This window comes from Arachis stenosperma, chromosome 5 (assembly GCF_014773155.1).
Source record: "Arachis stenosperma cultivar V10309 chromosome 5, arast.V10309.gnm1.PFL2, whole genome shotgun sequence".
NCBI classification, from domain to species: Eukaryota; Viridiplantae; Streptophyta; class Magnoliopsida; order Fabales; family Fabaceae; genus Arachis; species Arachis stenosperma.
The window spans coordinates 118,815,591-118,831,658 of NC_080381.1; the positions used below are offsets into that span (position 1 = coordinate 118,815,591).

At 32.9% G+C, this 16,068-nt stretch overlaps 2 protein-coding genes across 2 annotated transcripts; one reads left to right on the top strand and one right to left on the bottom strand.

The window, feature by feature from the left end:
- Positions 1-327: 327 nt before the first annotated feature.
- LOC130981230 (protein MAIN-LIKE 1-like) lies at positions 328-1,840 on the bottom strand. The gene is made up of 4 exons (XM_057904839.1): positions 1,522-1,840; positions 1,134-1,362; positions 969-1,059; positions 328-837 (listed from the first exon to the last, which is right to left on the bottom strand). Exons 1-4 carry the CDS (start codon positions 1,838-1,840, stop codon positions 328-330), a joined length of 1,149 nt encoding a protein of 382 aa, XP_057760822.1.
- Positions 1,841-4,447: 2,607 nt separating this feature from the next.
- On the top strand, positions 4,448-8,023 carry LOC130979625 (signal peptidase complex subunit 3B-like). The gene is made up of 5 exons (XM_057903101.1): positions 4,448-4,833; positions 6,869-6,931; positions 7,342-7,395; positions 7,584-7,670; positions 7,759-8,023. The coding sequence occupies exons 1-5, from the start codon at positions 4,660-4,662 to the stop codon at positions 7,882-7,884; spliced, it is 504 nt and encodes a 167-aa protein (XP_057759084.1). The 5' UTR covers positions 4,448-4,659; the 3' UTR covers positions 7,885-8,023.
- Positions 8,024-16,068: the final 8,045 nt, after the last annotated feature.

Genomic DNA, 16,068 nt, shown 5'->3' on the forward strand with positions numbered 1-16,068 from the left:
AAGTATTTATTTTTGTTCACCAGTTTGTGTATTTAACTTTAAGATAGGAAATTTATTTGGGAGTTATTGTATTAGTTGAGTATAAATTAAAATTTATTCGTTATGAAGTTAATAAATTAAATATCTGTTAGTACCTATGAGGTAATTTTGTGAATTAAGTAAATATAAATTGGTATTTACTAGTATTTATTAGTGAATTTGTCAATTATATTAATATAAATTAGTATTTAATAGTATAGAATGGTAAAGTAGCAAATTAGTTAAATTAAATTTAGTATGTGTTAGCCGGTTAGTTGAATATAAATTAGTATTTATTTAGTAAATTAGTTAAACACAATTATTTTGGAGGTTTTGATCATCATCCATTCGCTCATTATCCTCATCCATAACCTCATTACCCTCATCGATATCCTGATTATCCTCATCACTGTCTTGACCCACAAGATTCGACAAGTTCAACCGGTGGCCATATTTTGACCGGTACCACAACATGTAAGTTTCCAATGGATGCGGTGAATTAATGGGAAGCTCAGAAAGAATGTAGTTATACCTGTTTGTCCAATACATTACCCAACTTGAATGAATCGGTGTTGTGGCCCAGTTAAGATTCTTAGGACCAGTCAGGACTTCTCCATGGGCCTTATCCAGACTCCGCCCTTCAGAAGGTACTCCCTGTACGAAACCGAACTGTCGCCTAAACCTATCGGTAGCATGCCACTCGATACATTCAAATGACACCAACGGAACAGTAGCGGTCCACACAACCGACTGCATATATATTTCAGCAGGAATGATGTTCGGATCCACACGATCCACAGCATATGCAACCCACACAAACTGGGAATAAAGAAAAAAGAAACTACTTATTACAACCAAGAATATCAATAACAACAACAATGCAAGAGAGCTTCATAATTATGTCTCAGGACACCAAAACCGAAACTAAGAATTCTTTAATTAAAACACACTTGGCCTTCCTGCAGGTCATCAAAGGCCTTCCTAAAGTGAGCTAGATTAAGATATCTATATCGTCTGTCACCACGCTCCCAATTACGCCACCTAATATCATATTTTCAATTATTTAAACTGGATTTTAAATATAAAGTTACAGGTAGATTGTAACGTAATATTACCTGTTGGCTAGTGGAAAACTGTGGGGTTCCCTAGGAAGCGGCGATAGGTATGGCATTCGCATCCAAGCCCAACCGAGCAGAAGTGTTATTGGACCATCCATTTCCTTACAGTTATAACGAGATGCCCTGCATAATGCCCTGTAGAGGTGTGCTAGGCATGCCGATCCCCAACTATACTGTCCAATACTGGCAAAATCACGAAGCAAGGGTAGAAACTTCCAGTGCACACCTGCCCCAGATTTATCCCCAAACAAGATCGTGCCGATCAGCAACATAATGTGACACTTCACATACCTCTGTATACTTATTTCATCAGTCAACTGAATGTTTTCTTTTAGATCCCGCAGCCAAGTTAGTTTTATGCAGCATCATTTACAGTCCGACTTACTCGGTGCAACTCCAAACTGATGCAAACACTCCGCCTCCAACGCTGGGAAGCTACTCATTGTCATCCCAGTAACTAGAAGACCATCCGTCGGTAGACCAAGAATTAGAGCAACATCTTCAAGACTTACAGCACATTCACCAATTGGAAGGTGAAACGTATGTGTATCAGGGTGCCAGCGTTCGATTAGAGCATTCACGAGTGCTTTCTGATTCTGTACGACACCAATTTGCGATGCATGATAAAATCCAGTAACTCGCAAATGCTCCTCCACTCGATCGTTGTACCGATCTGGCGGAACTGGATGATCACAGGTCAACATTCTTAATTTCTGCAAGAAACATAATAAATTATTAGTCATCTCATTAACTACTATTATTATATTACTTACTACTAGAGGACAAGATTTTTTAAGCAACGGCCACTCATTAACAAAATCTGCACAACTAACTCAATAACAAATATTACTTCATACCAGTGTCATACATTTTTTAACATAATTCGACTAAAACAAATAATTGGTGCTTCAGTCAACTAATTATTAATAACATTAACTAATGAGTAGATAAAAATAGATTCATAATACATATATATACATTCCTAATGAAATCTTAAGAAAATTAGTAAACTTGAGATGTTGTATTTGTTTATCTATTTGCGATATGGAAAAGAATTTCCTAATCAAATCTTAACATTATTATCATTTGTAATATCAATTATTTATTAACTATAACTATGACTATAAGTTAGGTAAAATTACACACATAATTTCTAAATTTCCAAAAATATTAATAATTTCTGTCATTTCCTTCTTAAATATATTTTCTAATAACAATAATAATTAACTTTCTAAGAACGATAATTACAATTAACTACGAATAAAGTAGCACACTTTTAAAAATTAATAATAACCATTCGGTTTTTATTTATTTATTCCAGTTTGCAAGGCCACAATAATATTTAATGTTCTAATAATTATAAATAATTAAATATTTATCAAATTTTTCAAAAAAAAAATTTTTATACAAGAATTTATAACAATTCCGTTAGCATTTTGTAATTTATTGTCTACATATTTTCATATTTTCCCTTCTTTCAAAATTATAATAATTATAATAAAAAATTTTTATAAAATAAAAATAAACTATTGCGTTTTTCTTTTAAACTGCAACATAGTCCCGTCCAACAATGTTCATACCATCAACACACTAACAATAATAATAATGAACATACTAACAATAATTATTTTTCTCCGAAAATCATGAAAAATTAAAAAAAAATTATTAGAAATAGTCCTAACCATTCTATGCCTAATTCTAACTTCAGATCTTAACAATAATAACAATAATTAAATTTTAACATTCATATTTATAATAATAAAATTTAAAAAAAAAATTAAAATAAACTTACATATTCAGAATGACTAAGATAATGCATTATATGAAGTTCAGAGCGATCAACATCTTTAGATTTATTTTTTTTTGGCATTTTGTTTTCTTCTTCACCATGCAAACCCACCAGCAGCAGAGGAAGAAAGCACAACTATGGAGTTTTGAGGTTCAAAATGAAGGCTGAATGAAATAACTCGGATGGTGGGTGAGACTCCTTAATGCATCCATCATTTTCGTCTGTGGGGCAACTTCCTGGGGAGCTACAACTGTTCGACGCGTGGCCACCATGCAACAAAACGGACCATCCGTTTTCTAGGCACCAAATCGGACCCTCGGTTTTGCGAAACTATTGTCGCACGGTCCGATTTCTGAAAGGCCTGACACCACATTCTTGTTAACCCCTCCCTATTCCCATAACCCAGTAAAGCACACCCGTTTGATCCATATAGAAATTAAAAAGTGTATTTTGTTAGTTGGGTGTCAATGTTTTTGGCATATGATCTTTTAAAAATTTTTGTACCGTGATTAAAATTATGTGCTCTAATTTTTTAAATCTATGTAGAAGAAGAAGACGATGACAATGATAATAATGACAGAGGATGAAAAAAAAGGATGAAAAAATCAAACAAAAGAAGAAGACGACATTAAAGAAGAAGACGACAACCACATTATAAAAGAACAAGTAAAGAAGAAGATGATGACGATAATGACGTTGTTGAAGAAGAAGGAGGAGGAAAAGGAAGAAAAAAAAGAAACAACAACAATATATACGTATCGAAATAAAGCGCGTTATGACTTGATTAAATACTTAGTTTAAAAAAGCTTGAACCCTTAATTTTATTGATTTATATAATTAAATCTAACTATTTTTTTATTTTCAACTAAAATTTTTTTGTTATCATTTATTAGGCTAATTTAATTAAATTTAGTTACTAAAACATCACTCATAAAATACACATTTAACAATTAAATTGGTAAATAATAATAAGAATAAATGATTAAATTAATCAATAAAAGATCACTTATTTTTTAAATTAGTCTCTAAAATATTTTTTTAATCAAATTCATCCTTCAAAGATTTTAAATTAGTCATTTTAGTTCTTTCGTCACTTTCGTTGCTAACAACATCAAAATTTATTCATGTAAGACACAACAACACACACCTAATAGTCATAATTGGCAGCTAACATAATGTGTTTATGAAATTATATCAAATCAACCCCAAATTGAGAGATTCTAATATCTCAAGTGTTCTCTTCAATTAAATTTTAATTTAATATAATTTCATAAATTTATCATATTAATAATCAATTAAGATTCCAATTAATCCAATATATATGTTATAGGATCACTTAACGCATCATATTAATAAATTTTGGCGTCGTCAATTTAACATGAATAATTTAAAATATTTAAAAGATGAATTTAATTAAAAAATATTTTTGGAGATTAATTTAAAACACTAATGATGTTTCCGAGCGAATTTTACCATTTATCATTTTATTATCCATAATAATAATAATAATAAAGCAGCAAAAGACAGTCACCGAAAAACAAAGCAGCAAAAGACAGCGTCCACCATTCACGGCGCCTCAAGCTCCTGCTCCACTGTCCGCGATTAACTGCGCCTGGAGCTCCGCCGCTCGCCATTCACCACGCCCGGAGTTCCACCATCCGCGTTTCACCGCGCCTCGAGGTCCGCCGTCCACGATTCACCGCGCCTCAATCTCCGTGGTCCTCTAGTCCGAATATGCATTCCTTCGGTTACAGAGCGAACGCTTTGTTCACGTTCGCCATTACCATTCTTGCCCTTGTGTGCGCTATGGCTTCCCTCTCCGACAGCCTCAACTCCCCCTCTCCCTCTGCCCATGTCCAGGTCTTAAACATTAACTGGTTTCAGAAACAGCCCAACGGAAACGATGAGGTTTAATTTCTTGTTCCGATCTACGATTAGGGTTTAATTGCCCAAAGGGTTTTGCTAGTAATTTGTCAATATCACTCTTTTATATTCAATTCTGGTGTTTTCAACTCGTTGCTATAGTCTACGCTTAGCAGCAATAATTCTTGTAGCTTTGGCACTTCATTCTGCAATTGAGCCAACTGTTTGAATTGATAAAACTTGCCCACACTTGGGATACTGAAATGGATAACATATGTGACTGTGATTAGGTCTGATTAAATCTCTAGTTCTCAGCAGTGTGAATATATAGTCAATGCCTTATTGTCTGAACTGAAGGTTTATGCTGAATTGGGATCATTTTATTACTTGAGTTTTGGAACTATTGCTTTGTAGAATATAGATAAATTTGATGAACAACACGTCTTGACCTTTATCCGAAATATTTCCTATGTCATTGCTTAATTACTTTTTAGATATTCATATATTTGAAAATTGGAAATAATCAAAGCATAAAGCCAGGAATAATTGGACTTGAAACCATCACAATGGTGTCATCTAATAATTGTAACCAACACGACCTAGTTCAAAGATGCAACAAGGTTTAGATTTTTTTTGCTGTTGAAAGGGGAAGAAGGCAACTATTTAGTTGCCCTGTCATGTTAGACCTTCTGATATGTGCTTCAAATGTTCGGAGTTCAAATATTATTTAGAAATTATTAGTTTATATTTTTAAAATGTGCAATTTAATTTGATGTATTTTAGTTTTGTTTATTTAGTTACTAGATTGAGTTTTGTGTTTGTGGGCTTATGGTTTTCTTTGTTTTAACTTAATAAGAGGTTATAAATACCTCATAAACTATTGTAGTCGTAGTATTGAGTGGCTAGAGGTGCTAAAGCACTTTTTTTGGTAGATGAAACCATATTGTGGACAAGTGAGGTTGAGTGAGTCCCTCTTTTGTTCTACGGGGAATTTGATAGAAGGTTGAGGAGTCCTTTCGATTCAATTTCCAAACTATGATGTGGACACGTTAAGTTGACGAGTCCCTTTCTTGTTGCATCAAGAAATTGGATAAAAAGTAAAGTGGTTCTCTTTGTATCCAATTTCAATCTATTCTTTTTATTTTCTATTTCAATTTTAATGTATGTTTCTTATTCAATATTAATTCATGTCATTTTGTTTATCTTTTTTGTATTATTTGGCATCAGAGCTCAGGTAAAAAAAGGATAAACAAGAAGATAAGAATTCAAACTGAATAAAAAAGATACATTAAATTTGAAACAGAAATAAAAGAGATAAATTAAAATTAAATACAAAGAGAATCACTTTACTTTCTACTTAATTTCTTGACGCAATAAGAAAGGGATTCCTCAACCTAACTTGTCCGTACCATAGTTTGGAAATTGAATCGAAGGGACTCTTTAACCTTCTACCCAATTCTCCGATGCAATAAAAGAGGGACTCACTCAACCTCAGTTATCCACACCATGGTTTAATCACGAAACCAAAAAATGCTTTGACACATCTAATAACTCAATATTACAACTTATAACCTCTTATTAGGTTAAAACAAATAAAACCCTAAACCCACAAACACAAAGCCCAATCTAGTAACTGTCATGGTTCATGTCATGGGGGTTCGGCTATATTTTTATGTTGGTTGCCGAAGACCTAACACAACCCTCCTCCTTTATCCGGGCTTGGGACCGGCTATGTACCGCAAGTGTAACATAGGCGGAGTTCAATCTAGTAACTAAATAAACAAAATTAAATTGAACATTTTAAAAATATAAACTAATAACTTCTAAATAATATTTGAATTCTTCGTATCACGAACATTTGAAGTATATATCACCTTCTCAAAGTTCTATCTTTTACCATATTGTATGCATGTGTTTACTTCTCTGTACCAGCTCTGAATTTTTAGCTGCATGTGATACTTTGATATTAATATCACATTGTGTCATAAACAACCTTCTTGTGATGCCATTCTCTTTTATATTTATACAACATCTCTATCCGGTGTTTAATCTGAAGTGGAACACCTTTCTTTTCTTGCAGGTCAGCATGACAATGAATATATCAGCAGATTTACAATCTCTTTTCACATGGAACACAAAACAGGTTTGTGAATAGAATTTGCATTACTCGTCCCCTTTGGTTCTTGAAAAGTATGGATGCGGAAGGTAGGAAGATAAGTGGGAGACTGCAAATTAGTGCATCAGGATGCAATGGGCAAAATCTGCATGATCTTCCTCTGTTCCTCCCTTAATAATGCATGTCGTAATTTTTAATAAGCCTTGCCCACTGTTATATCTTGTTTAATTTTCTGAAATATATTTCTATTCTTGCTCCCATCTTTGCATTTCTATGGTGCATAACCAAATGTATTTCCATGTTATTGTTGTAACTGCCTGATATAACATAAAATGTATTGGATTGGGATAATAATATTTGATCAATTTTTCTAAGCAGTTAGGCTATAACTTCAGGCTGCCCTGGCACTTATTTTGCTTCTCCGTATATGCTTGCAGGTTTTTGTCTTTTTAGCTGCCGAGTATGAAACTCCAAAGAATTCTTTAAATCAGGTACGATTTGAAATATAAAACACTAATAAGTTTGTCTGCTCCTTTTGAGGAGGGAGTAAAGAAACCAGAGTAGTATTCATCTCGCTAAGATAACACTCCCATCACCTATTAATATGCTGCTTCTCTGCCATAGTATGTTATAGCATTTGTTTTGACTTTTGAATACATTCTTGAGCTGCCATTTGCAGATATCGCTATGGGATGGTATCATTCCCTCTAAAGAGCATGCAAAGTTTTGGATTCATACTTCAAACAAGTACCGCTTCATCGACCAGGTACACAACTCTGAGAATGTGACCACTGGTATGAATTGCTTTAGATTTTATCAGGTCCTGATATTTGACATTTTTCGTTTGTGTTCAGGGAAGGAATTTGCGTGGTAAAGAATTTAACTTGACTATGCACTGGCATGTTATGCCAAAGACGGGCAAAATGTTTGCAGATAAAATAGTCATGCCGGGTTACCGTTTGCCAGAGGAATATAGATGATTCTTTCTTGTCTTGTTAATGATGTATTACTTTAACTTTAGCCTTTTCTATAATGGATATAGAGGGTTACCTCAAGGAACTAGAATCAGGAAACCCGTGATTTGACAAAGTGGAAATGAAATTTTCTTGTGGTATTTAATTGTCTCCTCCATTGTTCCCGACATTTTTCGATTTGAAACACCTCCCCAGTAAGAGTCTCAGATTGCGTCACAGTTTTGAAGCACTATTAGATTGAAAAGGGGATTATTTCTATGTCTAGCTTATTTCTATTAGCTTAGGTTTTTGTTAATGATCACCCATATTAGTTTGTCCTTTTGCATTTGGTGAATGACTCTGTGGTACTCCTAGAATTATTAATTATGACATAGCAAGTTGGACAGCAACTCTTTCTCATTCAGTGCATTAGGAACTTCCCAATGCACCACATGCCTGATTGTTTTTGCATGCCTTGAAACTTTGCCATCAAGTTCCGTCTTCCCAAACCAGAATTATTTTTGAGGTTGTGTCAATTTGTAACCCCTCCTCCTACTTTTCTGTCTACATTTCTCTTCATAGGGGTAGTGCTCTCTCATTTTTTATATGTTCTCCATTTTCCTTATTTATCATTCCTATGTCACGTTTGAATTCTTCTTTAACAAGATTGTCCAAATGAGAGTACAGGAAGATGATAAAATGAGCTTGCTTTAAAAGAACCTACTTAGCAAATTCTGTATTTCCATAGAGCCTATTGTAGTTTCATCATCATATGATCTATATGGCTGAACCCCACCTTGAAGGATGAACTGATGAACAATAATTTTTGTTTTTTATATGTTTGCAACAATCAATGATCATGACCTTGCTGGAATGGTTAAACTTAAACAGTTGCTCTAAGCTTGAGCTTTGCCTTTGAGTATGATAGGCAAACTGAAAGTGTTGGATTTTGCTGCCTGCAATGAACTTTATGATATTTTATTTTGAGATCTCTGCTAATATTCTCTTCTTTCGAGATTTAGGCTATGCATTGTGATGAACTGACTGCTGTGGTTGATATCATTATCAGTTTATTTAACCTGTCAAAATCCTACTATCCAACCACACACTAAACCCTAATTCTGCAAAGGACAGTTACCTGGGCGTAAATTATCATTCACCCTTGAAAACGAATTGTTTTTATTTTGTTACTCGCTTTTTATTACCAATATCAACCTGTAATCTTCCCAAGTCCCTAATTCTTACAGTAAATACCAATCCCAATTCCCAAGACAACACAATCCATGATGGAAAAAAAAAAATTTGACCTGTTTGTGGTTAGATGATTTGAATTCCCTTTCTTAAATCTACCATGAACTATTAACAGAATTTGCCAGGTTGGCACTTAACTAATGGACCTATCATCTCAATAATATGCTAGCTATGCAAGTTCCGTTAATAATTCATGGTGAATTTTATAAAGGGGTCTCTTGTCTCATAACAAATAGGCAAGGGGCCAAATTTGCCTCCCCCTTATTTTGTTTGTTTGTTTGTGATCGTGTTGTTCTTTAGGGAAATAGACAGAGATAAAATTGATTGTTCAATCTAATTCTTATTGTGAAATGTTAACCTGTCTTCTGTCCTACATTAGTTTTCCCAATAAGAGTTAATTTTCTAACCCAAGTACATAAGCATATATCATTTAGAAATCCTAAAATGTAATTTGTATAGTTTTTTGTTACTTATCTAAGCATTTGGATAGGTGAGACTTTCAATTTCTACATAAGGGGTCTTGTTCTTCCCTTCCTCTTTTTCTTTCGGATTATATGTATGTACTGGTCACCTTCCTTCAATCAAGTCATTAGCTAAGTCAATGTAAAATGAGGAATCAAGGGGCGTAACATGTAATATCATCTGAACCCTAAATCTTGAATGGTAATTACTTCTATGAAGATATCTTTACACGAAGATGTCTTCCTTGAAGTAATCACTATCTTAAATTTACCGTGACTGATACTATGGCCGAGGATAGATTTTGATGCTTGTTTACAAAAGGCATGTATTAGTTTCACTTTTCATTGCTACTGTTCTACTGGGAACTTGTTATTTCTACTTACAGTCTCTCCAGAAATAGCGGTGTTTTTTATTTTATTTCATTTTATTTATAAAGTGTTATGACCTGCATGATTAAGCATTGTTATCATACATTTTAACATGATGCATGTGGCGCGTTCAAGAGTAAATTGCATAGCAGTTTCAACTTTCATGCAAGTAAATTAATTGCAAGGTTCAAGTATGTTAGCACTTGTCTTTCGAATATCTAAATGTAAAGAGGTTCCTACAAGCTGCTTTATAAATTCTACCACAGATGCCCATTTTTCATTACAGAAGAAAAATGTGTGCAATTCAATTCTATTGATTGTACATGTGTTTTTATTTTGGTATGGAAATCAGTAATTAGACCTGCTAATACTTTGCAAGTTGATTTTTAAAATTTTTTTAATATCAAATTGAAGGGTTGGATTTGTTTGTTGTGATTTTTTATAAAAAAAAATCTTAAATCGGAGTGTCTGATTTTTGTTTCTAATAAATTGGATGCTTCAATTTTTGTCCCAAAAAAAAATCAAAAAGTTTAATTTTTATATTTTAAATAAAAAAAGTTCTACATTTAAGAATAATACTCTTATAATATATGATCTAAAAAATACCATTTTTATCCTAATATAAAAAATAATTTGTGCCAAAAAGTGAGGTGGACATGAGGAATGGCAATCCAACTTGTGCATTCGGAGGAAGTTATTTGTGCTACTACTTATTAAAGGTAAGTTTTATAGCATGAAACTCATTTTTTGTGAATATTGAGAAAACAAGTTAAAAAGTAGTAGAGATTAGGAATGTTCATGTATCGGGTGAAATCGGATTTGATGTGACTCAGATTCAGTCCAAAATATATATCGGACCTATTTGTTAGATTCGAATCTGGTGTTAAATCCGATGAAACCTACACACTTTCAGGCCACAATTATACCAGGTGAAAACTGGACCGTTAATATTACCTTCTTGTAAGCTAACATGTGAAAATATCTAAATTTTCAATATTCCAACCATTATTTGACATGATAAAATTCACTTAGAAAAATATAACAAGAATCAATCATTCTTTAGAGATTCTTGTTGAAAATATGCTAACAAGTCTCATTCTTTTGGTACGCAGGGACGGATCCAGAAATGATATTATGGGGGCCAAAACACATATAAATAAAATTATGTATTACAAAATATACCGACAGAGAATATATTTTAAAGTAAAAAAATACGTGTATACTTTTTATTAACGAAGTGGTCGAATCTTCGTATCATAAAATTCACCGATAATAGAATTTGTGTCAAATTTTTCAGTAATTTTCTTTTTAATATATTAAAAGACAATTAGCAAGAAATTCATCTTTTTATTTTATTTCTAAGTTATTTTTCACAATATTCATAGTTGAAAAAGATCTCTTAATTGTAGCAGTTGAAACAGAGAGAATTAATACCAAATGAGTAAAAAAAGACGGCCACAAGAAGAAAAAGAATTCACTTTATGAGATATGAAAATTTTTATTTAATTAAAAAATATTAGTAATAATATCTTTTTCAGATTTTTTTAATAGTGTTATTTACTTTTTAAATATTAAAAATTATTAATATTTAAATTAGACTGAACTTTTATTTATACTAGACTAAATAATAAATAATTTTTTTAAAAAAATTAAATTATACATAATAACTTATTACTATTAGAAAAAGTTGGGGGCCGAGGCCACCACTCGTCCCCCCTTATGTCCGTCCGTGTACGGAAAAATTTGTTTTGGTCTAAACATGTATAACCAATATTTTCTCTTCTACCAATTTGTCTACTCATCAATTCAAATGAAGTCCGTTGTGTGATTTTCGAGTTGTCTGTGAAAGATGCAAAGGATGATTACGCTCACTGAAAAAATTATGATTCTCATACTTTTCAATGCCTTTAATATATCTGATTCCTAATTTTACCAAACAATTATTCCTTGTTTCAAGTCTAGGAATGACAGTCAAAAAATCTTTTTTGTCTGATTTACAAACACCTTCTTTGGTACAGACGAACCTAAGACTTAGAATTTTTTCATCTACATTTTTGTTAGAATATTGCTTGCGGACACCAAATTCCATCCTCCCACCATAATCAATCCAAAATTGCCATGCCTCTTCTACAGTGTTAAAGATTTTGCCCTATTTAAATAGCCAATCAAATTCTACGTCCGTATTTTGGGCATTTAAGAAAACAATAGAATCGTTGGACATCCTAAAATGAAAATAAGAATCAAAAGAAAAAATATTAAAAAAAAGTACTTTTTTTTAAATTATTAACAGAAAAACTAATTTAAAGATTCAATTATAGGAATATGAACATTAAAATCAAAAGTACTCATACAACACAGTTTATTAATTTTCAATTAGAAAACTTATAGCTTAAAAAAAATATATCAAACTGAATATATTAGCAAATGATTGGGAAGGAAGACTTGAGTAAGGGAATTAGATAAAAGAGAATGAGAATAAGAATGAAAGCACAAAATCTCAATGTCTAAGGAGAAGAATCGTTATCCTCAAAATGAATTTGTAATGGCCTTTTATTAGCATCACAAGACATCCACTGTTTGAGAAGAAGAATATAATAGAAGTTCAAAAGTTTAATTTTCCAGAGAAGATGGTGAAGAGAAAATAAGTGCGGGAAGATAATAAAAATAAAAGAAGCTGAAATATGAGAATACTAGAAAAAAAAATGACAGTCATAATTATAGTTATAATTAGGACCGTTGATTTTATTAAGGATTGAGATCTTTCACTAGACAGTATCAATTTTTTCTTCCACTAGAGAAGATTCGTTCTTGTTTTTATTTTGGTATGAGAATCAGTAATCAGACTTGCCAATACTTTGCAAGTTGATTTTTAAAATTTTTTAATATCAAATTGGAAGATCGGATTTGTTTGTTGTGATTTTTTTTTAAAATAATCTTAAATCAAAGAGTCTGATTTTTGTTTCTAACAAATTAGATGCTTCAATTTTTGTTCCAAAAAATTTGAAAAATTTGACTTTTACATTTTAAATAAAAAAATTCTACATTTAAAAATAATACTCTTATAATATATAATCTAAAAAATACCATTCTCACCCTAATATAAAAAATAATTTGTGCCAAAAAGTGAGGTGGACATGAGGAATGGCAATCCAACTTGTGCATCCCGATGAAGTTATTTGTGCTACTACTTAAAGGCAAGTTTTATAGCATGAAACTCAATTTTTGTGAATATTGAGAAAACAAGTTAAAAAATATTAGAAATTAGGAGTGTTCATGAGTCGGGTGAAATTGAGTTTGATATGATTTAAATTCGGTCTGAAATATATACTAGACCTATTTATTAGACTTGAATCCGGTACTAAATCCGATAAAACCTACACACTTTCGGACCACGATTATACGGGTGAAAATCGGACCGTTAACATTACCTTCTTGCAAGCTAGCATGTGAAAATATCCAAATTTTCAAGATTTCAACCATTATTTGACATGGTAAAATTCACTTAGAAAAATATAACAAGAACTAATTGTTGGAATAAATTAATTTCAATAACCCAGATCATTCATATTGAATCACCAAAAATAACATAATGCGGAAGCGTACCTGAATTCATAAACATGAATTATGATCGGAAGAGTTTGGATCTTGTGGTTCTTTCGATCTTCCTCAACCAAAGCCTTCTGTATTCCTAGGAGGCTGTACTGCAACTCTTTTGATGGGGAAAGAGTAACAAAGGCGGCTTTGGTATATTGGGGACCGAAACCCTGAAGGTCTATTTATATTTGAGCATGGCACCCATTAAACCCTTAAACTCAAATAAATAGTATCTAAAGCCCAAAAGATAATATATCTAAAATCCAAAAATAATTATCTAAGGAACAAAAGATAATATCCGTTTTATTCTCATTTAATTCCAAATCAAAAGTAACAATGACTTATTCATTAGCATTTATAACAATAAATGAGATCATCATTATATAAGTCATTTAATTTGAAATAGCATCATTTGTGATTATAATTGATATATGTATTGCCCACAAATAATTAGGAAATAATAATTTCCTAACAATCTCCCACTTGGGCTATACATATATTCTTTCTTGACATATCACATTTTATAAACTTTATGCGCGCATCTGAATGCTATTTCTTTCATTACTTTAACAATCTGGTCCCGTCTCATACATTAGATATGGAACTACCGCAGCTTTTATCACATTAAATGCCGTGACTAAACCACGCCAATCACCATCCTAATATACTTAACGCATAGATCAAATTTGGATGAGTAATATGAAATTACATGCCAAGTGATCTCATGCATGTCTATTTCCAGCTGGTCCAACTTTATTGAGATCAACACAATACAAATATTGCAAAATGAACATTTCATATAACATGAAATAAACCATCAACTTAATTCTGCAGAAAATACTCAATATCTGTCATAGGACATATAGCATAAATAAACTCCCACTAAACCAAGGCATCACTAATATTGACACCCATCCGAGTAGTGTGCTCATGAAAAACTTTAGGTTCAATCCCTTGGTAATGGTCTGCTAGCATATACTCTGTTTCCATATGTCCTATGGAAATCTTTTTTCTTAAACTTTCTCCTTGACGGAGTATAGTACTTACTGACTTATTGTCACAAAATATCTTTAATGGCCCCTTCAATGTCATCTACTATATGAAGCTTAGTGACAAAGTTTCGCAACCATATGCCATGAAATCGGAATCAGAGTACCTAATGATCTCCAAATTTTCTGATCTCCGATAAATAAGCATGTAATCCTTTGTTCTCTTTAGATAACGCATTATGCGTTTAACAGCTATCCAATGATCCATATCCGGATTGCTCAAGTATCTACCTAACACTCCCACTGAACTTGCGGTATACACATTCATCTATAATATTTACCTCAAAATCTTATGAGGTAATGACTTGATTAAACTTGTGATACCATTTAACAGGAAGCTTGTTTGAGATCATAGATGGATTTTCTCTTTTCTCTATTGGATCTCCTTAATGACACTTCTTGATGTTGTTGAGCTTGCTGTATGGATTGGGATTGAGGAGGATTCTCATTATTTTTCTGTGCTGTAGCAGTATCTTGAGCAACAACGATATTCTCATTGTTCTCATGTACTGTAACTGGGTCTACAGTAGGATTCTCATTATGCTTTTGTACTATAATTGTGTCTTGAACAATAGTAGGTACAAAGACCTCATCATTGTCAGTTATAGAATCCTCGTCAAAAGCAACATTTCTAATATTCCTTTCCCCCCAAACTCAACATCCTCAAGAAATCTCGCATTTCCCGTTTCGAAAATAGACCTTAATGCAGGATTGTAAAACTTGTATCCCCGTGAGCGCTCAGCGTAACCAACAAAGTAGCAACTAATTGTTCTTGAGTCCAATTTCCTTTCATGCGGCCTATAAGGTCGCGCCTCAGCTGGACATCCCCAAATATGCAGATGCTTTATACTGGGCCTTTTTCCAGTCCAAATTTCATATGGGGTTTTGTTAACTGCTTTGCTTGGCACCCTATTAAGAATGTACACTGCGGTCTTTAATGCTTCTCCATAGAGTGATTCAGGCAAGGAAGAATGACTAATCATACTTTTCACCATGTCCTTAAGAGTTCGGTTCCTTCGCTCTGCAACACCATTCATGCTAGGTTTGCCTGGCATGGTGTATTGCAGAACAATACCACACTCCTCTAGGAAAAGAGCAAAAGGCCCGGGACGTTGCTCACCTAAACCGTCATATCTTCCGTAGTATTCACCACTACGATCAGATTTGACAGCTTTAATTTTCTTTCCAAGTTGAAGTTCAACTTCAACTTTGAAAGACTTGAAAACATCCAGGCTTGGGACTTTTCATGAATTAAATATAGGTATCCGTAAAGAGTAATCATCTATGAACGTAATAAAGTACCGTTGTCCATTCCAAGAGACAGTAGGGAATGGGCCACATATATCGGTATGTATTAGTTCTAAGTCATCTCTATCTCTCGGCACCTAATTTCCTTTGTTTGTTGTTTCCCCATTTATGCACTCAATACAGACTTCAAAGTCCGCCAATTTTAGGGGTCCAAGAATTCCATCCGACACAAACCTCTG

Coding starts and splice junctions, on each gene's coding strand:
- LOC130981230 (XM_057904839.1), bottom strand. CDS start 1,840: ATGTTGACCTGTGATCATCCAGTTCCGCCAGATCGGTACAACGATCGA. Junction 1,363..1,521: donor TCAGTTTGGAGTTGCACCGA/GTAAGTCGGACT, acceptor AATCTGGGGCAG/GTGTGCACTGGAAGTTTCTA. Junction 1,060..1,133: donor AGTTTTCCACTAGCCAACAG/GTAATATTACGT, acceptor ATATGATATTAG/GTGGCGTAATTGGGAGCGTG.
- LOC130979625 (XM_057903101.1), top strand. CDS start 4,660: ATGCATTCCTTCGGTTACAGAGCGAACGCTTTGTTCACGTTCGCCATT. Junction 7,396..7,583: donor CAAAGAATTCTTTAAATCAG/GTACGATTTGAA, acceptor TGCCATTTGCAG/ATATCGCTATGGGATGGTAT. Junction 7,671..7,758: donor AGTACCGCTTCATCGACCAG/GTACACAACTCT, acceptor GTTTGTGTTCAG/GGAAGGAATTTGCGTGGTAA.